General features: G+C 55.0%; 1 protein-coding gene across 3 annotated transcripts in view; it reads left to right on the top strand.

Annotated features, from left to right (window-relative positions):
* Positions 1–24,476, top strand: part of SMG6 (SMG6 nonsense mediated mRNA decay factor) — an 88,638-nt gene that overhangs the window by 27,131 nt on the left and 37,031 nt on the right. For all 3 annotated transcript variants that reach the window (XM_065731878.1, XM_065731877.1, XM_065731879.1), the window contains exons 11-12: positions 17,542–17,658; positions 18,151–18,310. In XM_065731878.1, the coding sequence (XP_065587950.1) occupies positions 17,542–17,658; positions 18,151–18,310 (277 nt within the window). The remainder of the gene's footprint in view (positions 1–17,541; positions 17,659–18,150; positions 18,311–24,476) is intronic.

The following is a 24,476-nucleotide window of genomic DNA, read 5'->3' as shown; positions in this document are numbered from 1 at the left end:
ATAGCTGTGTCTGTGCTCTCAGACAGGAGCGGGTGGTAAAGAGGAAGAAATCTGTCTGGGCTGCGTAGAAGCCCCCGTGGCAAGGCTGGAAGCAGTCCCAGCTCTCAGACCACTGGACTGTGCTCCTCCATCCACAGCCGAGCTGTGGATGTGAGTGAGTGAGTGACAGAAAGGGAGCACTTCTTATCTCCTGTGCAAAATAAGTCTTCTTGGAGTTTCCTGTCTCCCATGTGTGAAGTTGCCAGCTGCTCCCAGCTCTTTTATCTCTGGAGAAAGCAAACCTGCTCCTGCTGGGGACCTGCAGACCGTACACTGAGCAGGTGGCAGTGCTAGAGAAATGCTGTGGGTTGGACGGCACCGTGGCTGGCATCTGATGCTTTATGCCCCCCGAGGGCTCCTTGCTGTGCTGACCCTAAAACGTTGCAAGGAATATTGTTGGCAAAGCAAATTCTGTCGTCAGCACAAACGCTCCGGTGGTCTCTGAGCACTCATGTGCTGAGTGCTGGCAGAGCCCATGTTGGGCTCTGTGCCGACACAGTGATACTGAGAAATGCTGGGAGTTGGGTGCAAAAGGGGAGGGAAGGGATGGGGGAAAAGAGGCAAGCAAAGAGCCTGGAGTTTAAAAGGCAAGCAAAAAAAGCTAGCTGAGTTATTACCAAGTGCCCGGCACAGAGCAGCGAGGGTGTTGGCTCCTTCCCCGCTGCGTGGGATGCTGTGGGCAGAGGACAGACTGGAGCATGCAGCAGAAGGCTGTTGGGAAGGTGAGGGTTTCCATTTCCCAGCACATGAGTCACCTCTCCGGGCTGCAGCTGCATGGGCAGCAGCGGGTGCAGTTGGGACGCGGGAGCAGTTCCACCCTGCATGCATCCTGCTGCCAGGAAGCCCCGCTGGGGAGCAGCACTCGTTGGAGGCAGGGCTTGGCTGGGTGAGCTCCGTGGGGCTGGATCTAACCCTGCAGTTGGGCCGAGTGACCTCTAGAGATCCCCTCCTACTGCAATCCTCCCGCAGATCCGGGATCGGAGCTCCGCTGTGTCCTTCCCGTGGCACAGCTCTGTCTGACGTTAGCTGCGAGCTCTCTGTAGCAGGAGATGTGTGCGTTTGGGGCCAGGGAGGGAGGTCTGTCTGAGAGCCTCCCCTCCTCACTGTCCGGGGGCAGATATCTCTTGGGGCAGGTGCTCCCTCCCTCCCTTCCCTGTATTTCCATTCTGTGGGGCCGCAGCTGCTCCTGAGAAACTTGAGGGCTTACTTGCTTGCCCCCTATCTGTTGTCTAATGAGTCCCTGGTGCCGGGATATGGGGTTCTACTAGCACTTGTGGGGTGGTGTTGCAGGCAAACAGTCTTGACGTGGAGAATTTTGCATACTTTAATGCATTGCCAATTAACACAAATTTCTAGTCGCTGACCTGGGTATTGAATAAGGAAGCATTAATAATCAAACGTGCTTAAGTAAATACATTTCCTCTTTCTTCCTCAGGCTGGGCCAGACGCCCACCCTGCCCCTTCCTTATTCTCAGCTTCCCCCAGTTTCACTGCAGATTGCACTCAGTCTGTCCCATGTCCTTCAGCAGCACGGCAGGCTGGGGGCTCATGCAGCGTGGTCTCTATCTGCTGCTCTACTCATTTTCCTTTGCCCTTGCATCACAGTGTTTGCAATAATGTCTCCTCCTGTGACTGCCACTTTCTGAAATCCATCTTCACAAAGATGGCCCTGTGCCCATCTGACCAATCTTTGGGGGCACATCTGAGTGCAGCCCTATGCCTGGTGCTGGCAGCAGGGCTGCACTCATCCCACCGGAGCAGGAGCCGGTTGCAGCTGCCCTTGCAACTCTGGGAAGATCCCAGGAGATGGATGGGGTCTGTTGTTTTCCTTGCCAGAGGAAGCCAAAGAATTCCCACATGAAGCATTCCCCTGCTGTTCAGCACCAGACAACACACCACTCCTAGTGAGCCCAACCTCCCTGCGGGCGATGCTCGGCCATCCTCCTGACCTACCAGCTGCCTTGTGGCAAAGGTGGGACAAAGGTGCTGGTAGCCTGTGGGGCAAGGGAGGGGGCCCGCCCATGGGGTGGAGCAGAGAGATGGGTGCAGTGCGTGACTGGGATGTGCCATTGCTGGAGCAGCCCCACATTGTCAGCATTGCATTGCCAGGGCATTGGTGGCTACTGAGGGTTTGGGCCCTCCTGAGTTCCAGCCTCTTTGCGGGGTGGCCCTGTTAACAGTTTGGTAGCCATCTGCACCATCAGCTAACAGAGAAGTTTGGATCCCTTTATCCCAACCACAAGCACTCCAAGCATTTTAATTTTTTTTTAATTCTGTAATTTGGGGAAATAAAACTCTGGTTTCTGCAAAGACTAATTGAAGCCGTGCTTGCGGCAGGGGCATCTCGGTGAGGGGAGAGAGAGAAACCCCCTCCCAGCCCATCTGTGCCCAATTTACTCCGATCTGGCCTCTCTGAGGCTTTTTTCTTTCTCTCTCTCTTTAATAATTTGTTTTATAATTCCTGGAATCAAACCCATCTCAGACACACTGTTTTATTTTACTGTATTATTGGATTATACTTCCTATAAATCACTGGATGTTATTCATAGGCCACCACCAGAATAACTTCCCCTCTCCCCCCGACAGGCCTGCATTCCAAACAAGCGCACACCAAAGTGGGGGTGCAGCACGGGGCACCCTAGAGACACTTCCCGGAAATCCCAGCAAATTTGCCTGGCTGTGGGTGTGAAGCATCAGGCTGCAGCACCTGGATGCCTTCTGGCACTCTCAGGCCTGTCGCATTGTGCTGTGTGGAGTTTGTTAGGAGGTCGGGTTTAGGTGGAAGGAGGGGGGGGGGCTGCCATATGTGCATCCTCAGCACATGCCTTGGGGGAAGTTGCATCCCCTGGGGCTGAGAGAGTGGAGGCACGCAGGGAGGCAGAGGGCTGAGTGCTGCTGCTAGAGGGGACTTTGGGCACAGCAGGGCAGCCGAGCTGGTGAGCGGGAAGGGAAAGCTGTGGGGGTAGCAGGTCACAGCAGGAGTGTTCACAAAAGCAGACAGGGTCAGGCTGCCCTCTGGGAGCAGAGCAAGGTTTCGGTGCTAGAAAATAAGTCGAAAGCTGGTGAAGCAAGGTGGGAGGATTCACACCCTGCTCCGTGCTGCGAGGTCGGAGCAGCGTGTGTCCCTTTGCACTGCCATGCTGTGCAAGATTGGTTGATGCTGCACAGCCCATTGCTGCAGAAACACTCTGGCTCGTGCAGAACTGTTCTTCTGTGTCTGAGTGCTCACTAATTATAGCTCTTACAAAGATTTTCAAATGTTGCGTGGTCCTGCTTGATGCTTGAAGACCTACACCAATTTCTTGCCCAAGTCTTTCTGGTAGGTGGGATCCACATTGGTGGAGGTCAGCTGCAGCTCCTTGCAGGCATAGGACTGTCTCCATCCTCCTGCCATGGATGCTCAGCCCCTCTCTGGCTGCAGAGAGGCACTGGACCCCCAGAATTCAGACCATGCTTGCTTGGAGCAGCTGCTCTGCTGCCGTCCTGCCACCACACAGCCCTGCTCTGACTGCAGCTCGTTTCACTTTGCTGACTGCAGCTGCTCTGCCTCGTAAGCTAAAGCTAAGCTAAACCCTTAAAATATCCCCGTGGTGGTGGTGGCAGAACTGGTCTCCATCTCTGACCATCTCCGCAGTGTAGGTTTGGTTTCTGATGGTTGGACCCCAGCTTTGCTCAGGGCAAAGTGCAGCATCAGAAAAAGCCTTGGAGGGAACATGTACTGCTGCACCCACGGCTCAATGGCTTCTTGTGTGACTCTAACCACATCTTGCATGTTGGAGTGGACTGGGAGCTAAGTGCAAGGGAGTCCAGTGTATGTGAGTGAGTTTAAAAATAAAGTAGTGCTGTGGACAGCTGCCTCGGTTTGGTGGAGTTTTATAATTAGGCACAAAGCAAAGCTTAATAAACCTCAGGCTGTAGATAGCAGAAGCAGCAACTTGATCTTCCCCTGTCTGGGGAGCAGAGCATAGTCATTTTCTCATCATTTGCCTCCTTGCTTGGTTAAATGTGTGCTTCCCCAGCATCCAGGCAGCTCTACCATCTGTGCCAGCACAGCATGGCCAATGAGAGTTGAAGACTTCTCCTAGGGCTTCTCCCATCACCTGAGCTCCTGCCCCATTGAGAGCAGTGACCATGGAGCCTGAAGTCCCTCCACCTGCTCAGAGGCAGGTTTGTAATGCATATCCTCAGTGCAGGGAGGATGGAGCTGAGCAGCAGTGTGACTTGGCTTGTCACACAGCAAGTGTGCACTGAAGTGCCTGTGCTGAGGTCACCAGCGTGCACCTGGCAGTAATAGCATGCCATTGCCCCACGAGGCAGTGGAACTGCAACCTCAGCAAGGTATTGGCAGCCCGTAATGCTTCCCAAGGCCTTCAGCTTAGAGGGAAGCGGTCCTTAAATTCATCCTTCCCCTCCCTTCACGTTGCTGCCCTTGTTTGCTTCAGGTTTGAGTTGGAAGCAGGAGAAGATCCATCTTCCTCTGCTCTGCAGTGCTCGTGTGGAGGCTCTCCAAAGCCACTGGGTACAGGGAGGTCAGCAGCTGCTGGTGGCCACATCCAGGTTTGCAGGAGCAAAACAAAGCTGACGTGGCACAGATGTGTGTGACACCCACGTTGCTTGTGTCAGCCCACTGCTTCCTGTGCTAACACAGTGCCCTGTGGACCATGCATGCATCCAGAGGTGGCAGCCAGCCCTCTCCTGGGCTTCTCCCTGTGCCTGGGGGCTGGAGAGGCTGGCATGGCCATCGGGAACTGCAGGCGCCTTTCCTTCGGGGGAAGGAAGCTGTCTCGGAGTTGAGACTTTGCATCAGCAAAGTTCAGGTAGCATGCGTTTGGCCCAGACATGTCTCAGAGCCTCGCTCCTGGGCTCTTGAGGCTGGTGGCAGCAATGTTTAGACCAGAGCCTTCCTTTGCTTATTCCCCTCTGTTTCCTGTTTAAAAGGCAGATTGTCACATATTTGGGGATTTATTTACCGTAATTGGAGTTATTTTCCTGGCTGCTGGCTTCTGCCCTCTGATGCAAGACTCCTCAGCAAGATGTGTGTCCAGAAAGCCATGTGACTTTTTTCCCCTTGCCACAAGTGCCAGCAGGAGATGCAATAAGCACCGCGCTGCAGGGAATTTCCACTTGCAGTTCAGGTTTCTGAAATGTAGCCGTCAGCTTCGGCGGCAGGAGATGGAGCAGGGCTTTGTGGCAGGGAAGGGGAAGGTTTCCAGTGAAACAGAGCACTCACTGATGTGTGTGTGTGTGTGTGTGTGTGTGTGAGGCTCTCCAGCCTGAGCACAGCAGAAGTTGAGTTGAGCAGCGCTGGATGAGCTCAGCGGGGCTCCTGCCCGCTCTGCCTGTCACATGAGCACATCCTTACAGCTGCCCTTGAAGCCGTTCCACCAAACGATACCGAGATCTCATTTCAGGGTAACAACTAGAGGGAAACGATCTGTAATCCCCAAGCTCGAGTCCGCTTTGCAGCCAAGCTTCTGCCGCCCGAGCAGCAAGTCAGAGCAGGGCCGGGGACACACCAAGCTGCGTGCATGTGGCCATGCCACCGTGCCACGGGCTGGAGCACTCCCCTGGCTGCGGAGGAGCAGCTCTGCTGTGTACAGAGGGAGGGCAGGAAGCAGAACACCGGCACGCAGCATCGCCGGTGCTCCCGCTGTGGGGTGAGGAAGGAGGTGCCCGCTGCGGCCGTGCCCCGGTGCAAAGGGGTGCAGGGGAGCGGGGTCGTGCCAGGTGCAGGGTTGGGTGAGGCTTCAGATGTTTGTACCGTGACAGGAAATCCTCTCACTTTTAAAGAGACGTTTCTGACTCTTTAATGTGCGTCGCGCCTTTGATTTCCTTGCGCTTCTAAGCAACACCGAGTCAATTACTGTCTTTCTATTTAATTCTCCGAGAGAACATTGTATAATTAGGCTAATTATGGTGCTTTGTGAAGTTGTAAAACTCCTGATTGAGCTTGCGGGGCTGTTTTATTGTGTGCCAGGTGCAGCAAGGCGGGCTGCCCGCCCCGTGCCCGCTCCCCGTGTGGGCTCAGCTGCACCGTGCCAGCTCGCTGAGGTTCAGCTCCCACCCTGGGGCTGGCCGTGCCCTTCCTCCCCCTGCTCATGGCACAAATCAAGTGTCCAGCACTGGGTACGGTTCTGCTGGGAGTGAGCAGCCCTGGGGACATGGAAGGAGCTTTTCTTTCCTAATGCTCGATCCGTAACAGGAGCCTAACTGGGGATGTGTCTCTACTTATACATGCATCTGAGGATAGAAGGTGTCCACCATGCAGGTTTATCAATGGAGACCTTTGATTTTCCATGGTTGATGTGCGCCCTTGGCTGCACAGACCCGCACGTGAGGCTCTCAGTGCTCGTGCTATCCAATGGGAAAACAAGAGCTGGTTCCATTTGACCTTCAGCACTCACCCTTCTATCAAGGTGCCTGGTTACTGCAGCCAGGACGCAGTGGGGCTGTTGAACCCCAGCGTGGAAGCTTTGCACTCCAGTGAGCTGAAGGCATTGGTTGCTGTGCCTCGATGTGGCTGTGCTTAGCGAGGCCATAGGGCAGCATGCAGAGGGCACAGTGACCATCCCACGGATGGAACAGATCTGGCATGCACCATTGCATCCCACGTGGGCAGCAGGCAGCAGCCAGCCCACGTACCACACATAGGGGCAGCCCTGCCCACGGGCTCCCTGCTCCCATGCCCTCCTGCATCTCCAACCCCTGAACTCCTGATGCTCAGGGAAGGGCAGCTTGCGCAAGCATCGCCTGCTCTCCGGACAGCATCCCAGAGAGGAGGCTCCAGCTGCCAAGTGCACTTAGGGAACAGCACAAACCCTTCCGCACAGAGCCCAGGGAGCCAAGCTCTGACCCGGCCCTGTGCAGTACGGCCAGCAGGGCCCCCAGCCCACCCTGGGGAGCAGCTCAGCCACATGTGCTGTGCCTCGCGAGGCCGGCAGGCAGGCAGGCAGGCAGGCAGGCGAGGAGGAAGTGATGCTCTCAGGCCCATCTGCGCGGGGCTGAGACGCGCTGCAGCTGGTGCGAGGCCCTGGCAGCGCGGAGCTGCCGTCTGCTGGGGTTTGCTGCTGTCTACGTTGAAACGCCGGCGTGGGGAGGGGGTCGGTGGCACAGTGCCAGGCCCCGTTGCTTGGCCTTCTCTCCTCCTCCTCCTCCCTCCATGCTTTAAAGTCACATTTCCAGGCCAGACATAGAATTAATCTCTGGGCACTTCACATTGCTGGCAGCGCGAAGCAGGATGTGGGATCTTTTTTTTTTTTTTCTTCTTCTTTTTTTTTTTTCTTTCTTTTTTGCTCTCTCTCTCTCTCTCTCTCTCTGCGTCTTGGCTGACTTTTTTACCTCTCGAAGAATTTGGAAGGGCCGTGAGATTCCCCCCCCCCCCCCCGCCTCGGTGCCGTGCAGTTTTTCAGCACGCTGATCACCCTGCTGTGGCTTCACCCTAATAGATTTCATATGCTGACACAGTTGACATCAGTACCAAACTATTTTACATGTGATCTGGTGTATTTCCTGAGGAAATCTGCAAGATATTTATTAAGAACTAATAAAATAAACCTCTCCATGAGCTTTTAGGTAGTTTTCAATTTTTCATGTCTCTCTCGTTTCCTCTTATCAATGAGTTTCTATTTTCTCCCTCCTCTCTGACCATCGCAAAAGGAAACAAAAATAAATGTTTTAAACCGTTCCTGAATGGACACTGGGAATATTTCTGTAGTGATGTATTAGCAAAGTCGTATTTTTAGTGCCGTATTGTCAAGACTAAAAATATCCCACCGCAGTGCATCCTTTTTATAGGGCTTTGTGTGTGTGTTGAGTTTGCACCAGCGTGGAAGGGTCCGTCTTTGTACCGCTGCAGCGTTCCCTCCCGGTCGCAGCTGGACTCCATTAGGCCTTGAAAATTAAAGTAATCCTGCTTAAGAAAGAGAAATTAATCACTGCAACAGAGTTCCCCAGCTGAGCCGGGATACCTGCGTGGCTCTGGGACTCTCTGTCAGCCCAGTGCTGCGTCCTGGCTGTGGAGGTGTCCCAGGGTGATGTGCGAGAGCTGCAGGCACCGGATCGTGCTGCGTGGAAGGGAGCGCTCAGGGCTGGGAGCTGGGATATCCTGCGTGGTTTGCAGGAGTTTTTACATTTCTGCTGTTTTGGCTGTTGCTCCCGTCTCCTTCAATTAACTGTATGGGTAACAGAGAGGTGAGATGGGAGTGGGGCTGGGGGCTGCCTTCCCTCTGGACTGTGGGCAGGAGGACCCCGCTTTGAGGGCAGGCAACCCCACGGGGCTTTCAAATGTCATTTCCAAACTGGTGTTTATTCGCTGCTTTGTATCCGAGCTACCCGGTGGTGGCCTTAGGACTGGCTTGGCATCGCAGGCAGCAGGCATTTTGCTCTGGGGACCTGTGTGGCTGAGCTCGGGGATCCCTCACACCATCCTCTGGCACCCAGGGCCGAGCATCCCTTCCCCCCCCCTCCCCACTCCACGCGTCTGCAGCGCTCCGCTTCCCGTCGAGCAGTTCAGCAAAAGCAGTAATTAGGGCCCGTAAAATTTTATTTTATTAGCAAGAAGTGTTGGTGGGTAATTGGCCATAATTTGAACCCAGCCAGATTGGAGATCCATAAAAAATGGCAGCAATCTCTTTACCAGAAGTGGCAGGGCTGTTCGCCCTGATCCCTGCCAGGGCGGGCGGGACGGGATGGCGGCTGCGTCGTACCCGTCCTGGAGGGTGTTTGACACTGGCATTGGAAGAAAGGAAACCTTATTTTCCAAGAACTCTGCTCTTTCTCAGCTTGATAAGTATTTAAAATAAAAGCTGCACAATTGGAATTGGCAGAGCATCCTCATTCTTTTGTCTGTCTGTTTATTTTTTTCCCCTCATCCCTCGACATGTGTGCTACAGCCCACGGTTGCTACACCCCGAAGAACCGCAGCCCCGCAGCTCGGCAGGCGCTGCCCACCCCGGCCTGGCTCTTTGAAGCCCAGCAGAGCAGCGGGGCCCTGGACCCTTCCCAAAGTCAGGGGGCACGGAGGTAATGCTACAAAACGTGCTTTTCCAGCCCCTTCACTTGCAGGGCAGCAGAGGCAGGAATCGGGCTGTGGCTGTGCTGCATGGCCCCGAGCATCTCGCTGCTTGCAGGCTTTGTTAGAGCAGCTGGAAGGCAGCCAGCAGAGGAGCATCCTGCATGTCCAGTGCAGCAGTGATGTCGGCAGTCCGTGCCTTCTCTGCTCAGTGCATGTGGCCGAGCCGAGCCCCCCGTGCACACGGGTGTCACGCCGGGTTAACGCCGCGTGAATCACACCCGGGAGCTGCTTCAGGTTACTAGTCCTGGGTGTTGCTTCAGGTTAGTAGTGCTTGTTTGTGCTTGGCAGCCCGGGCTGGAACCCGGTGGAACCGTTTCCCAAAGAATATTTTTGGTTTGAAATCTGAAGGTCAGCAGTTCGCAGGCGCCGCGCTCGCAGCCAGCTCTGTGGTTCGCCTCGTGCCACCGGGCCAGCAGCACTTGAAATCCCGATCAATCGATCTGCAACAATATGAAACCACGAGTGGGACTGCCAGATTAAACTCCCCGTCTCGCCCCTTTTTCCCCACCCAAAGTGTCTTGCTGCCCATATCCCCTTTCTTGCTGCCTGTCTCCCTCCCTCCCTCTCGGCTGTGTATTGGACTTTTTGTCTATCTTTTTCCATCTCTCTGTCTCTTTTCATAACAGTTTTTAATAATGTTTTAGTTAGTTCCAGCCTTTTCCCTCAATGGATCCCATTGGAAAATGCATTTGAAAGGAAACAGTTATACACTTCCCTTCCTTTGAAACTCTGTTGGCACCTTTTCCAGTGCAGTAAACCATACAACATGGATTTTCAAAGTTTCCAAACACAGACATGCTGGCGTTAAATTGATGAAAAAATATTTTATTCGGCTGTATAGTAACTGCGAGTCTCTGAGCTGCTGGTCACAGTGAAACCAAAGCCCTCTTTGGAACTGCAGCAGGTTTTTGAATCTGTGCAGGAAACGTCGCAGCGCTGGAGCTGGGATGCTGAAGGGGTATCATGAGCAGAGCACAGCGGGTCGGGGCTCTTCTCCCTGCAGATGGGAGTGGTGTAACCACGGCATCCGTGGGTCGTGCCAACCCCGGCTCAAATGGTGGGAGAAGAGAGGACTGTGGCACCGAGGCGGTGTGCCTGGTGCTCGTTGGTGATGAGGGGGTTAAAGGTGGTGGTTGGTCCGGGTGTCGGGGGGCTGTGGTGTTTGGGACCCGAGGTCCGGCTCCGTGCGAGCTGTTGGAGCACTGAGATCATATTTTCTAATATCGGGGCTCGGATGTTAGGCTTCCTGGAATTGGTTCCCTGAGTGCTGTGGGTTTGTGCCTGTGGTTTCAGCCCTGCCAGCAGGGAATTGCTCACCCGACACCTGAGACGCTTCCTATGCGTGGCACTGCTCGGAGCTGAGTGTGTTCCAAATTTCCACAGGAGGAGCACACAGCCCCCATTCACCACCGGGGCTTGGATGGGTGAACCTGGCCACGGCCGTGCGTGTACCATTGCAAACCTCAGAGTGCTCTGCAGCTCTTCACTCGCCGGAGGTGTGCCGTGATGTAGACAGGGGCTCTGCAGCAGAGCAGGCGATGACGTGGCTGGAAGACCCTGGGCTCTGTTTCTCTGTTATCCCATCACTTGTCCACTAGAACTCCTTTCCCTTCCCATGGGGAAGTGCAGAGAACTCGTTGGTTGTTATCACCATCCTCAGATGAGGCGTAGGGTGTTCGGATCCAAACAGCTGCATTGCAAAAGCCCACTTCTGTCTCTGGATGCCTTCTGTGTGGTGTCTCTAATGTGTACAGCTGGGAAAAATAATGGGGTTTGTAGATTTTGAGTGCTCACCTTGAGATGGAGTTGTCCTGAATGCGTTGTCTTCCTCAGCCTTCAGCCGTCTTCAGCACAGGGCTCTCATCAGCTGCGGTTGTAGCTGCACTTACCCAACGTCTGCAAATCTGAGCCCCTCTGTGTTGCTTGTGAGCTGTTAGGGACGTGCAAATACTGCTGTGGTGTGACATGAGTGTGGATCAAGTGACTTCTGGGTCCACTTGGGAGTGTGTGACCAAGGCGGAGACAGCACTGAGTTCCCCTGCGTAGCACCGAGCCATCTCCATCCCCCAAACTCAGTGTTTTTTGCAGTCCTCAGCTTTACTATGGTCGTGTTTCAGCACGTGAGAAGGGCTCTGCAGGAGGGTCTCTGGTGACCACTCACTTCTGTGTCAACTGAAAAAGTCAACGTGAGGGGGAAAAAGTGATATGCCACTGGGGCTACCTCGCAGTGTGTGAGTGTGCTGGGCTTGAAGTTGCATGGGCGGCTCTAAATCTGGTACTGCTGACTTCTGAATGCTTGATGTTGTGTCCGTCGAACATTTGTTATCTGTAGGGCTGGGTTGGGGTGGCAGAAGCACTCCAGACCCCACAGCTGTCCCCTGCCAAGCTGTTGGGTCCTGCTCCAAAGTGTGAAGGTGCTGGGGATTTCACTGCCATGGTCGAAGAATTTTTTAACTTGAGAAGAACAATGCATTTTCCCTAACCTCATTCTGGCAAATGGCTGAAGTTTTTTCGATGAAATTTTCCCAATAAATTCAGCTCGAAGAAAGCTTTTGGCATGAGGGAACGCGGCCTAAATGGTTAAAGTTTGGCAAAGTTGTTAGGAACTAAAAACAGGGGCTTATGATGGAAAGTGTTAGGTAAGCCTCAGTGTAGGCACTGTGTCTGGGCTGTGCCCTTCTCGCAGCAGTGTCTGAGTGCTGGGGGGGACACCATGGACTGTCACCACCTGGAGGGGCTGGTGCAGGGGGTGAGGAGGCAGTTCAGGTCTGGGGGTGCGGGGTCTGAGCTCTGCTGCCTGGTGGAGGAAAGCGTGGGCCACGGAGCTGGCTTTGCATTTTGACGTTTGCTTTGCAAACTGACCCAGCAGAGCTCGAGTCCCTCAGGAAGCCGTAAAAAGAAGAGCAGCAGCAAATGAGTGAATGTGTTGAAACGGAAGCTCCTCACTCTGCTGTTCCTGCCCCATCAAAGGCGGCTCTCTCCAAGCCCTCCTCTCTGCGGCCGCTTTTCTCTCATTAACTTTCCCTCCAGGCACGAAGCGCTCACAAGGGTTCTCACCAGCAGAGGCGTGCTGCAGGCTGCTGCTCCAGCACAGCGATTGTCCTGCTACAACTTCAATCCAGGCTGGAGTAAACCTCTCGGGAAGCCCTGTTCACACCTCCTCCCCGCTGTAAATAACATCTGACACGGTGACGGCCGGGCGCGCGCAGCTCCTGGCTGGGATGCACGCAGTGCTCTGTGGTGCTGCCTGGCTGCCTGCTCCCCGAGCACGAGGACATGGGGATGCACACTGCCCTCGCTGCCCGAGGGGGTGAAGCTGTAGCTCTATCTGTGCTTGGTCAGGAAGGATGAAGGATTGTGCATACTAAGGGGTTCTGTGTATCAGGCTGCATCATCCTGTATATGTCTGTATCCTGCCTCACTGCAGTGCACTTCATTCCTTTGTATGCTTCTCTCGTCCACGTTTGTTCTCTTCTTGGTGTACCCCTGCAGCGTGCCACAGTTTGTTCAGATGTACTCTGTGCACACCCTTGCTCACATCCGCACCCTTTTGCCCTTCAGACCACTTTCAGCCCCGTTCTACTCACGCATCCTACAGCAAGATAGGCAGCTGGTGCCGGGCTGGTCCGTACTGTGCCAGCCTGGATTAACACACCTTCTCAGGAGCTGTGCAGGAGCTGTGCACATTTGGGACATTTCTGACCCTGCACGGTACGGTGCACATCCAGGAGTGACTCTGCAGCCTCACCAGGCCGCAGGGTGCAGCCCGAGGTCCTGGCCCCACCGCCCGGGTCAGCACCCCAGGCACACTGAGCTCTCAAGTGCTGCTCAGTGCAAGTGGAAATGGCTTCAATCTGTGTTTTGACTGATGGGTCTTTTCAGGAAATTTCTGAGAATAACAGTTCTAAAAATGGCTGCTTCTTTCCACTGATATTTCCTGGAAAAGGCCGCAGTTAATTTTAAACCACTATCCTTTTCCCTTTTCAAGTGGAAATGGCTCTGAGCTTGTCCCCGAGGCTAGTGTCATGCTTTCTGCTCCAGCCTGAGCCGTGCAGCGCAGCAGAGGAGCAGCGTGCTGCTCCCTGGGCTCCCCTTGCAGGACCGGTGGGTTTGTAGGGCTGCAGAAGTGGGGGGCTCTGGGGGCACACTCGGTGCATGTGTCTGCCATCCCTATGGAGTGGAGCGGGCTGGCAGTGAGCAGCAGCCCTAGGGTGCTGGGAGAGCGTGGCTTCCTCTGTGGCTCTCGGGCAGGCTTGCTGTTTGGGGTGGGAATATGTCATTAATTTTTATACCTTCCCCTGTAAACCATCGACCCTTTTTATGATGTCATGAGGGATTCCTTAATTTTGCAGCTGCTTCCTGGTTACGTCAGAGAAGAGCCTCCCGTCCTAGAGCCCAGTGCTGCAGTCCAGAATGGCTGGAAACAAATGAAGTGTTGAATATCTAATGGCTTCCACAGGGAGAGCTGCTCCATCCTCCCCAGGCCCCCAGCATTCCTCACCTCCCTCCCTTGGACAAGATGGGGTTTCAGCACGGAGTGGAGGGAGCTGGGAGCTCCTGGGCAGCTCTGGGAGTGCATGCAGCGGGTCTGGGTCCTGTGGCCGAGACCCTCGTGGGGCCTCTCTGCCTCTCCATGGGGAGAGCTCACTGCAGGGAGATGTGGAGTGGCTCTGGGAGGGCTTCAGCCCTCTATGTGCAGGTGGTGGTGTCTGCTTGGCTGCGGGGGCTGCTTGTCCTCGCTGCTGCCTGTAAATGTGGGGTCAGGGAGCATCCTTCCAGGCAGGCTGCCTGATGTTCTTTGCAGGGCATCAACCATGGGTGTGTGAGTGGGTTCCCAGGCTCTTTTGAGGGCAGATGAGTGCGTGTGTGACTCGCTGTTCCCAGCCAGAGCTGGGAGTGCCCGTGACTCACAGCTCCTCTTCGAGGGGGTGGCAGGGAAATGCCCCGCAGCCCTGAGCATCCCCGCTCTGCCGGGTTGTGTCCCGTTCCCGTTCCCGGCAGCGCTGCTGTCCTTGCCCACTTCCTGCAGCCGGCCCCATCCCGGTGGGCTGCCAGCACCGCATCTGGCAGAGCGTGACTCACGGGGGAAAAACACTCGTGGGGCCGAGAGATAAGAGCTGAAGCAGATCGCCTTCAGGTGGTGTCAGCGTGGCAGTCACCAGCCTCTCTCCTTCCCCGCAGGGCAGCAGCCGGCTGGTGAATCAGCGGTCTGTGCTGCTGAGCTGCTGACACATCCACCAGCGTGACTTAGGGAGGGCTCACCCGCAGCCTTCCACCCTTATATCGTCCTCAGGGCTGTGCCTGGAGAGCTGTTTGCTCGATTGCCTTTGCATACGGATCTGTAGAGCATCACCAGGGGAGGTGGGTTCAGCTGTTGCTCCCAAGGAGCAAAACCCCATCCCTGTGCCAGCAGTGCTCCAGGCTTACCAGCCCAGAGCAAAGCTCGGGGTAATTAGGAAAGGGAGGCCAACATGGAAAACATCTTGCTGGAGTCCTCCTGACCCTTGGCTGGAGCAGTCCAGTTCCCTGAATTAAAGCAACCTGCTCTCCTTTGAGCCTCTGCTAACGCCTGGTGGCAGCCTGTGTTTTAGCCGTGCAGGATTCATCGCTCCTCGTGCTGAGTGCTAGCTGGGATGGAGGCAGGAGCACAGACATGCCGGGGGAGCTGCTGCAGCTCCTCGCCCCTCACTTCCAGCAGCTGAGGCCACGTGGCCCTCGCAGGATTTCCTCCCGCACATGGCACTGGAGCGGCTGTGAGCAGCTTCCTCCAGCAGCTCCCCTTCCCTGGCCACGGCCATCCCCTACATCGCCGCTCTTTTCCCATTCCCATTTCCTGTGCCTGGTCGCGTTGCCCTAATAGAGCTTTGGCATTGCTGTTTTGCACACCCTAGTGGGAGAGGGGATGTGTTTATCACTTTTCCTGGAGATTATCTGTTTAAGCACTCTCTGACAGTTACAATAACAAGGGCAGCGCGTTGTGTTTCCCAGCAAAAGGACACTCGCTGCTGAAAGATGTATAGCACTAATTAGAAATACATAACATCCGGCCACATGGCAGCCTTCTCCCGGCCGCTCCATTTCCTGAGCTCAGACGACTTTGACGACAGTTGGTTTATGTTTTCCATGAATATAATGTTCTCAGAGAAACACACATTTCTCCCCGTTACAAAAGTCCCCGCGCTCTCCTCCTCTCTCCCTGACTCTCCCCGCACCCTGCCCCTGCAGAGCAGGTAGATTTATGACTGCAGAAAGCCTGGGTCAGATCCTGAGTCAGAGCAAAGCTGGCAGCTCGTGCACGGGGTGCAGCCAGGAGCCAGGTAGGTGCTTGCAGATGGAGCTGCAAAGGAAACTGCCCCCTGCTCTTCGTGCTGGAGAAAGAAACCTCTGTCCGACACACAGAGAGCAGCAGGAGGGCTCTTCTGCAGCTCTGCAGCTCAGAGTGCTTTTGTGTTCTTCAGAACCACCAGCACAGCCGTGCTTGCAGTCTCAGTGTTTGCAGTCTGATGCTCACCAGCTCCTACCTCTTCCCATCTTTTTCCCATCCCATCCCATCTTCCACCTCGTGCTCTCAGGCTCTGAGGTGGAGGAAGCAGGATCCGCCCTCGCATCCAGCAGCAGTGGGCAGGACAAGGACATTGCTTCGGAGGTCCCCGTGCATTGGATTGAAGGAGCTTGCTGTGCTGAGCGTAACGCAGGTTAGGTGTCAGGGTGGAAGAAGGAGCGTGCTGAAATCTTAGAAGGTTTTAGCTGCTGAAATGAATTCCTATTGAATATGGAAAAACTGCTGTATTTCAGATGTTTATAGCTTGGCCAAGCGTGGACAGATTTCTAGTAGGTCAGGAAAACTCTCTGTTAAAGAGGTTATTCTGCAGCAAAACCTCAGATCCCCTTTCCAGGATTTGCAGTTGCTAGATTAGCTCAAGGAAAAGGTTGTAAGGGTGTTGTTTTTTTTTCTAACAAAAGTAAGCCACTATCTTATTTCCTAGCCTCGTTCTGACAAGTAGCCCAACAATTTTGGCTAAAGAGTTCTGGAAGAATTTGGGTTGAGAGAGGCATGGAAACTGCAGAGAGCCAACTGGAAAAAGGGGTGTGAGGGCAGCTGGTGCCCAGCAAGCTGCTGAGCAGGGAGGGTTGTCTGATCGCAGCCTCTCTTGGGGCTTTAGGGGAAGATGTGTGGTGCCATTTTGTGACACCTGCAGCTGATCAGGTGTCATCAGCAGTACCTGAGGGCGGTTTGGCACCAGGCACCTGAGTGCAGGCTGCAGGGATTTGTTTTATTTGGTAATGAAGTGAGCTGGAACCATAGGGGAAAGCAGTTTGGGGTGCTGGCACCCAGTGTGCTGCACGCTGGAGACGCAGCAGTGCTCAGGTGGCACTGGGATGGCCTCCATCTATGGCTGTGCAGGATGGGAAGTGAGGAGTCCAGCATCCAGCCGGAGTGATGGGAGGAGGGAGTGTGGTGAAGACGACTGTAATTTCTTGAACTGGACTGTGGCCAGAGTGCTGGGACTAACACTCTTAATTGTGGGAAAGGCTTCATGAAAGAGATTTACTGTCCCAGAGTGGTCACATCTTTAGTTTTATGTTTCCTCCCAAAGCTGACAACCCTGCAGGCAGGCGCTTCCTACCATCGCTCGGCTGCACCAGCACACGGAGCAGAGCACCCTCGTTGGGCCACCAGAGGCCTCTGGAGGGGGATGGGGCCAGAGGGGATTTGGGGTCAGGGGCTGCCCATGAGGCACAGCATCTCCTTTTGCCCGAGCACGGGCAGCCTGCCATGCCCGTGGTGCCGTGCCCGTGGTGCCGCAGGCTTTGCTAAATGCAACCCACGCCCGGCTCCAGGCAGCTCCCTGCAGCCAGCGTCCCGCTGCTCGCTGCAGCCTCAGAAGTGGTTTCTGGCTGGGTGTAAGATGTGCCGAGGGGATTTGCTGTCACTCGAAGCCGGCTCTGTTTGGAAGAGCTGTGGTCGTGTGGCATCTACTTGAGTAACAGCTTCAATTAAGCTCTCTTGACAAGCTGTTGTGTGACGGCTGAACTAATGGGAGGAGCCCCCTCCTCAGCTGCTGAGGTTAAAACTCCAGTGGGGACCGAGATCAAACATGCAGCTAATTACCCTTTTAGCACTTTAACATGCCCCTCTCCTTCAGGGGAAGGCATCGGCTCCAAGCAGCAGCTTCTGTGCTGAGAGCCCTGAGCGCTGGCTTGGCACGTGGGGTATTTTTGGGTGTGATGAGGACAGTGTGGCCGCAGCCTCTCCCTGCTCCCATAGCCACCTGCTTCTCCCCTTGTGTGGATCAAGTGGGCCCAAGGCAGGCGTGAAGAGTCACCCATCCCCTGCCATGCGGGATGCACAAAAGGAGGCTGCGTAGGTTAAGTAAAGAGGGAACGTCTGGCTGCCCCCCACTGAAGTCTCTCTTTCTTTCTCCTAGAGTGCATCTCTGAGGACTGTCGCTCCGTCATCCAGGAACAGGCCACGGCCCTGGGGCTCTCCATGTTTGCACTCCTGGTGAGGAGGTGCACCAATTTGCTGAGAGAGTGCATGCCAGGTAAGGGCTTGCCATCAGGACTCCCTGCTGCAGCCCATGGGGCAGCCTGGGGGGGGAGGGTGAGACCTCATTCCTTGCTTTTTTTCTGCGCCCCTTCCTCTCTGCTGGGGTCCTGGGTTTCCTCTCCGGCATCCCAGGTTCTTCCCGGGCTATGGCTGTATCACTAGGCATAAGACACACCATAAACAGGTAGAAATATTTGGAAGAAATGGATGGATGTGGGGCACGCTTTCTGCCGAATATGGGGAAATCCCCAAGCTGGCCCTCAGGATCCCGCCTCTGTGACACTGACAGTTGCTGTCCTCAGTAGATCAGACCCATCCTGGCTCACTCCTTAGGCCACTCTGTGCAGGAAAAACAGCTCTGTCTTTGCTCTTGCATCTCCAACGCTGGGATGTTGGGGTCTGTGTCGTGCATTCCTTGTCCCTACCTGTGACGGAGGGGCTGTGTGAGCCTGGCTCCTGGCTCAATGAGCTGCTCTTGTCTTTGCAGTTCCATCACAAGAGGTGGAGCAGGAGGATGACATCAAGGTCTCTGCCTTGCCCCAGGACCTGAAGGAGCTGCTCCCCAGTGTGAAGGTCTGGTCAGACTGGATGCTTGGATACCCGGACACCTGGAATCCTCCGCCGACCTCTCTCGAGCTCCCCAAACAGTACGTGCATCCTCTGCTCTGTCTTATGGTGTCTGCACCCTACCTGGGCTCCCCGTGCCACCTTTCCTCCACGCTCACACTTGTTCCTGGATGTGGCACTCTGACGTGTGCAGGGGTCACTTGGTTGGGACTTGTCACTCTCAGTGTCATAGTGACTTCTTAGCAATGACAGGTGTCCAGCTTTGGACACTGGGGGTGTTGAGGGGTGAAGGGGTTCTGGCACTTGCCCCTTTGCTTCTGGCTGTTAGGAGATGAGCCATGAGCTGGATTTTTGCCTTGTGCTTGGGGTGTGTGTTTACTTTGTTGGGATGCGTCTCCTTCAAGCCCAACCACCTCAAAGTCAGAGCCTTCTTCTCTGGGAGGAGGTAAGTCTGTTTGCAGCATGAGCGTTTTACTGCCTGTTTGTGTCTGAAACAGGCAAACCTTGGTCGGGCTGGGCTGGCCTGGAGCTGCTTGCCTGTTCTGGAGCTCCAAAAGTCGCCTCCCTTCAGCTTCAGACACAGCTTGCCTCTACCCCCGTATCACAAAAAAGGGTTAATTTTCTAAACTGGCCGATTCCAGCCCATTAGTCCATAATGCGGACTAGGCAATTTGCATATTTTTGGACAGAAAATCAAGTGAAAGGGCCAAGTATGGAGTATGCGAAGCGGTGTCTGAGCATGCTCCGTAGCTGCTTTCCCGCAGGATTTTCCATCTGCCTCCGGTACTCCGGATCCAGAGCCTGAAATCACGTCTTATTGTTAATCCAAAGGAGCCAGAACCCAGGGTGATGGGAAGGCGCATTAAGAGTAATCCAGCAAAGTGGCTTAACCATTAATGGGTCCCCGCTCCGTGCGTCAGGTCCAGTCCTGCTCTCCTAGTTTATTGCCTCTACTCCAGTTCTTTTTCATTTGGCTGAGGAAATGGAAATCTCACACAGGAAGTTCTGGGCCTCATTTTGTGGAGATGGAGTCTGTTTTCTGTTTGTCGGCTGCTCGGTGTGGGACCGTTGCCTGCTCATGTGAACCGCTGCCCATCTTTGGGCAGGAACTCAAACTGGGATCTGTCACGTGCGCCTGTTTGCACCAATCCCCCCTTCCACTGCTCAGGGAGCCGCCGAGCCCTTGGCGACGGGCAGCTTCGAGATGGAATTTCTGATCGGGCTCGCTCAGCCGGCGCTCGGCGCCTTCCAGGGATGAGCTGCCTCCCCTGCTGCGGGCGAGGGCTGCGGTGTGGGGCACGGGTCTGCATCCCCCCGAGGTGCTGGAGCAGGTGCAGGCTCCCTCTTGCCCGTCAAGGCAATGGGCTCTGCTCAAGAGCTCTCTTTTGCCCAAGAGAGCGAGGGGTCTTGGTCGTGCTGCTTCCCCATCTTGCGTGGAGGTGGCAGAACTGTCCTTCTTGTACCATCTCTGTGCCTCCATTAAGGCATGGGCAGTGTTCCTGGGGGCTCCCTCCGCCTCTTTGCCCTCCCAGCCCTGCCTGTGGTAAGGGGATTGGCTGCTTTCTCAGCCCAGAGCTTTGTGCTGACCCAAGTGTTGGTGGTCCGGGACAAGCTGAGCTTTCCTGGTGCTGCAAGGAGCCAGCTCCACTCTTGGGCAGGACCTGGGACTTGCAGTGTTTACCCCAGAGGTAGGAGAGGAAGAGGGAAGCACTCAGTTAGAGTTTCAGCTCTATTGACAGAAGCATGCTGCCTCGCCTGGGGCTGCTCCGTAACCAGGTAGAGTCACCAAGTCTGGGGGTTTGGATAGGAACAGCTTCAAAGGAGCTCAGAAGTAAAACATGGGTCAGAGCAGCAGGCGTGCTGGAGAAAGCCAAGGTTTGTGGGCAGGGTGAGCTCAGAAGCAGGGAGAGCATGCAAGGAGCACACATGGATGCCAATTTGCAGAACTCTGAGCAGGGCCTGCTGTGCTGTTGCATGTGTGCTCTGTGTCTTCTAGCAGTGGGATGTGCCACCAGGTCTCCTAAGTGGGCTCTGTTCCTTTAGCAGTGCCAAAGAGGAAGCTTTGGGGATGTACTGAGACCACCTCCCAGTACCCCGATGCCATGACTCAGGAAAGAGACAACAAAAAAAAAACCCTAAAGCACAGGAGCACCCTGCAAGGATGCCACGAATGTGCAGATGCTTCTGGAAAAAAACAGGCCCCATACCCACCTGGCAGCTCACCAGGAGCAAAAGGTCTGGCCCAGAACTTGCATCAAAGTGCAGCTCATCTGGGGCCAACACTGCTGCCAGAATGATGGCCTGGGCTTGGGGCCAGCAGGGCAGCTTGTCAAGCCTCCACCGAAGCCGAGGGCCTGGGCTGCTGGGGCTCTACATCCCGAGGCCTCTACTCGTGCTGCGTTCGCCATGTTCGTGATTGCTGGTTCTTAGTAAGTGAGAGAGCTGGGGGACTTTGAGAACGTCTAAACTCAGCCCAGCTGTGGCAGTTGGTTTATTGCTTTCAGCTGGTACTTGAACCCAGGTCCTGGTCTTGGAGTCTTTCCCAGGTTTAATCCCCGGAGCTTTCTCTGCAGCTGTATGACACTGCGCTGACCCCGAATGAGGATAGGAAAATAGAAACGGTGCCAAGCCAGAGTCTCTTTTTCATTTGGAGTCTGGCTGTCTGCCCATGACCAGGGTTACATAATGGGAAACATAGCTGGGGCTCTGGAGAGCCCGCGTTTCACCACGCTGCCCAGACCTTCACATTCTGATGCTATATATCTTCCTAATTGTAGCTCGGATGCATTTATCACACTGCTGGATTTGAGTCCTTACAATAAAAAAAAAAACAACACCAAATTCCTCCGCTCGCTGCTTTCCCTGTTGGACAGACAGAGGGAGAGGTGCGAGGGGTGAGCGCTGCACGCAGCACAGAGCCACGTGGGCTTCGAGGGGCAGGAAGGGAATTTTGGGAGGCTCCATCTGTGTGTCCTTGTTCTGGTAGGGATGTAGGGATGGAGCTGGCTCTGGGCAGGCATCCCCTCCTCAGCTGGGCACCAGTGGCTGAGTGAGAAGACCTTTCCCAGAGGCTCTCCTTGCTCTAGTGTGTGAACCTGAGTGGTCGCACCCAGGCATGGCTCAAAGGATGCGTTGAGAATTGTTTTTAGAAGACTAAAGAGAGATCTTGAGTGTATTTGAGAGGCAGGGCTGTTCATTCCCTTCTACCTTGCTGAGAGGGGAGGGATTCAGCAAGTTTTCCATGGCTCTTCTTTTCCTTGGGTTTTCCAGGATGGGAGCTGAACCCAACCGTGGGCATCTCTGCCTCAGGCATGGTTGCTCCAGACCAAGCTAGATGAATGCAGGAGTTCTCAGATCTTCTGGCTGCTCTCAGCTCTCACTTCAGTGTCTTAAAACGCACGTGACTCGTGGTGAACGTTGCACTGAGGTCGAAACAGGAGGTGTTGGAGCAGTGTGTGCCATAGCTCTCGGCTGGTAGCATCTCTCAGACCAGCTGTCCCCAGGAGAGCCTTGCAGTGATGGGTGAGAGCAAAGTCTAGGGGAGCAAGCTGTTTCCTAAGACAGAGATGAGTGGAAAGTGAGCCTTCAGGGAGCTGCTGCTTTTGGGGTGAATGTGTCTCCTCTTGGGGTGTATGGCCGAGCAGCTGATTTGGGCAAAGAAAGCTTCTCCATGCTCTGTTTTATTGCTGCAGTGAATCCATTGCGAAAAGGAACTCAAGAGTTGATAGGGAAGCCAATGGCTGGGCAGACTATCTGCCACCAGGCTGACCCTGGAGAATCTGCTCTCCTTCCACGCCGCAGCGCAGGGCCTCTCAGTTTGCAGAGACTGTCTGCAAGCATTTAAAAATGGTTAATTTAAACCAAGTATTAAATTGAATCCAAAAGCTCTGAGCACATTCTAGAGCTTACCTTCCCAGAGAGATCTGCCAGATCTCTCTCATCACATCGGTCTTGTGGAGAAGTGTCACTGAGATGGCAGCTCCCTCTGGGAGGGATGGACAGAGTCTCAGACAGAGGTGTCAAGACCTTGCTGGAGTTTACTGGAGACTAAATGGAAAATCCCTTTTGCAGATTTCAGCCTTGTTAGTAATGCTGGCCACTAGAGTTTCCCAATCAAGACATCAAAGTGAGGATTCGGAGGTGTCTTGGTAATGTAAACCTGGCTGAGAATGAAGGTGGAGCTGGGTGAAGTAGGAACCAAAGAGATGGGCTGTGTGTCAGCACAGGGGCTGGTTGGGAGCAGATGCACAGCCTGGGGAGGAGAGTAGTGGCACCTGAGTGACCAGAGGGACCGCATGTAGGGCAGAGTGGGGAAAAATCAGTGATGCCATGGGGCTGAGTATCCCACTCTGACACCAAGGTTGTCCCCACCGAGTGGGGCGAGCTTGGTGAGGGCTTTTGGGAAGAGCTCCCACCTCAGCTCCCTTTTTGTTCCTTGCCTTGAGCCTGGCTTGCCCTGCATTGGGCTGAGGTGGGGAGGAGGCCGTGGATTGTGTGCGGTGCTGGGGGGCTCCTGGCAGCGGGCGCACGGCCCCCCGGCCCCCAGCCCACACCATTTGCCATCTGCACGGCAGCGCAGGCCTCGGGAACACAATGCAGGGCTTCTTTTGCTCCTCTCTTTCCGGGTTTGTTCTGCAGCTGTGGAGTTTGACTGTTAGTGTTTAAACAAGCTGGTATTACACAGGAAATGGCCACCTCCACAGGCCCCCGCAGGCTTGTAACATGGGGTCATTGTACTTGATATTAATCACCAGGCAGCCCGCTCCCCCAGCCAACATGGTGGCAGGCGTGAGGGCCCCGCTTTGAGCTCTGGGCCTCGGTGTGCATCTCCACATGCCCCCCACGGCCCTGTGGGTGTCATCCTGAGTGGGGCTGTCCCCACTGGAGCCCCGGCCCCGCATCGCAGCCTGCACTTGTGCAGCTCTCGACGTGGCCGGGCCGCGTCCTGTCGGCGTGCAGCTGGGCTGCGCTCACACTGACAGCTACATTAAACCTGGAATCCTGAGGCAATAAAAAAGAAATTAACTCTTATTTTTTTATATTTTTTTATTTTTTTTCGGTATTTTTTCCCCCCTATCCTGGTGGAATAAGCAAATGGAAACGCGTCTGTGGGGAAGTGAACGAACCCCCCGTTCTGAAGGAAGACCTCGCGCTCACCCCTTCCTCACTTCCTCGCTTAAAAGCTCTGGGATTGCAGGGCTGGGCTCAGAGTCAGAAAGCGTTCGGCCGTGGCCTCCGAGTGTGGGGTAGGGGCAGTGGGGAGAAGACTTAGGCCAACGAGAGCGGGGGAACCACTGGGACCCCTCCCCGGGAGGTGGTGCTGCCCTGCAGAGCAGGAAGCGAACCAAAGGGAGAGGCAGCACACGGTCAGAGCTGCAGAGATGTGGTGTGTGCTGGCTGCTGTAGGGCTGCTCGGGGTTGTGTGTTGTAGCAGGAGCTCGCTGCCTGCCCCGGCAGCCTGTGGTTGCACTGAAGGAAGCCCAGTGTGGAAACCTAAGGCATCCAGTGCCTATGACAGATGTGGCCAGGCCCCGTGAAGCTGCAGGGAGTTGAAGATGAAGGGGATAAAGTGATAGGGAACGCTCGCGTAGGGTCCGGGGGCTTGGGGGACTGCAGGAGGCTGGTGGCATCAGCTTGCAGGACAAGCAGTGAGCCCTGGGGAGGGAGATGGCCCCAGAACAGTGCATTCCTTTCTTCTCTATCCTTGCCCCGTGCACCTGGGAGCAGCCCATGCATCACTGCAGCACCACCATCACCGCAGCCCCTGCTCTGTGCCTCAGCCCTGCGATGTGACCGGGTGCATGCAGCCTGGCCTGGCTGCCAGCAGGGCACTGGGGGAGGGCTGGGCCTCCCAAGCCCTGCGCATCTCCCATGGGCAGAGCTCGCCTTGGAGGTGGCCCAGAGCAGCCCTATCACATCCGGTGCTTGTCTCTGCAGCCCGGGCCGGAGGATAAACTATCAGGGCTGTGGGGCAGTGGATCATTCCTCTTATTATTTTCTTCTTTTGCAGATAGGGGTCGTGGAAAGTTCAGTTCCTTTTAACCCTCGCAGTTCTGTTTATTTTCCAGCTGGTAGCACAAACGCAACGTTTCCCATTACATCACAAAGGGCCTCGGACAGATCCCTCCGAAAAAACGTGTTGCAACTGTTTATTTTTTTCCATATTTAAACATTTCTGACAGCCAGACCTGGCCGAGCCAAGCGATGGAGCTTTGTGAATGAACCCAGCTCCTGGTGTCTGTGTGC

This window comes from Cyrtonyx montezumae, unplaced genomic scaffold (assembly GCF_038088225.1).
Source record: "Cyrtonyx montezumae isolate F1298 unplaced genomic scaffold, pur_monq_1.0 scaffold_15, whole genome shotgun sequence".
Classification (NCBI taxonomy): Eukaryota; Metazoa; Chordata; class Aves; order Galliformes; family Odontophoridae; genus Cyrtonyx; species Cyrtonyx montezumae.
Note: the sequence above shows the minus strand (reverse complement) of the source record. Positions and strands in the feature narration are given on the sequence as shown.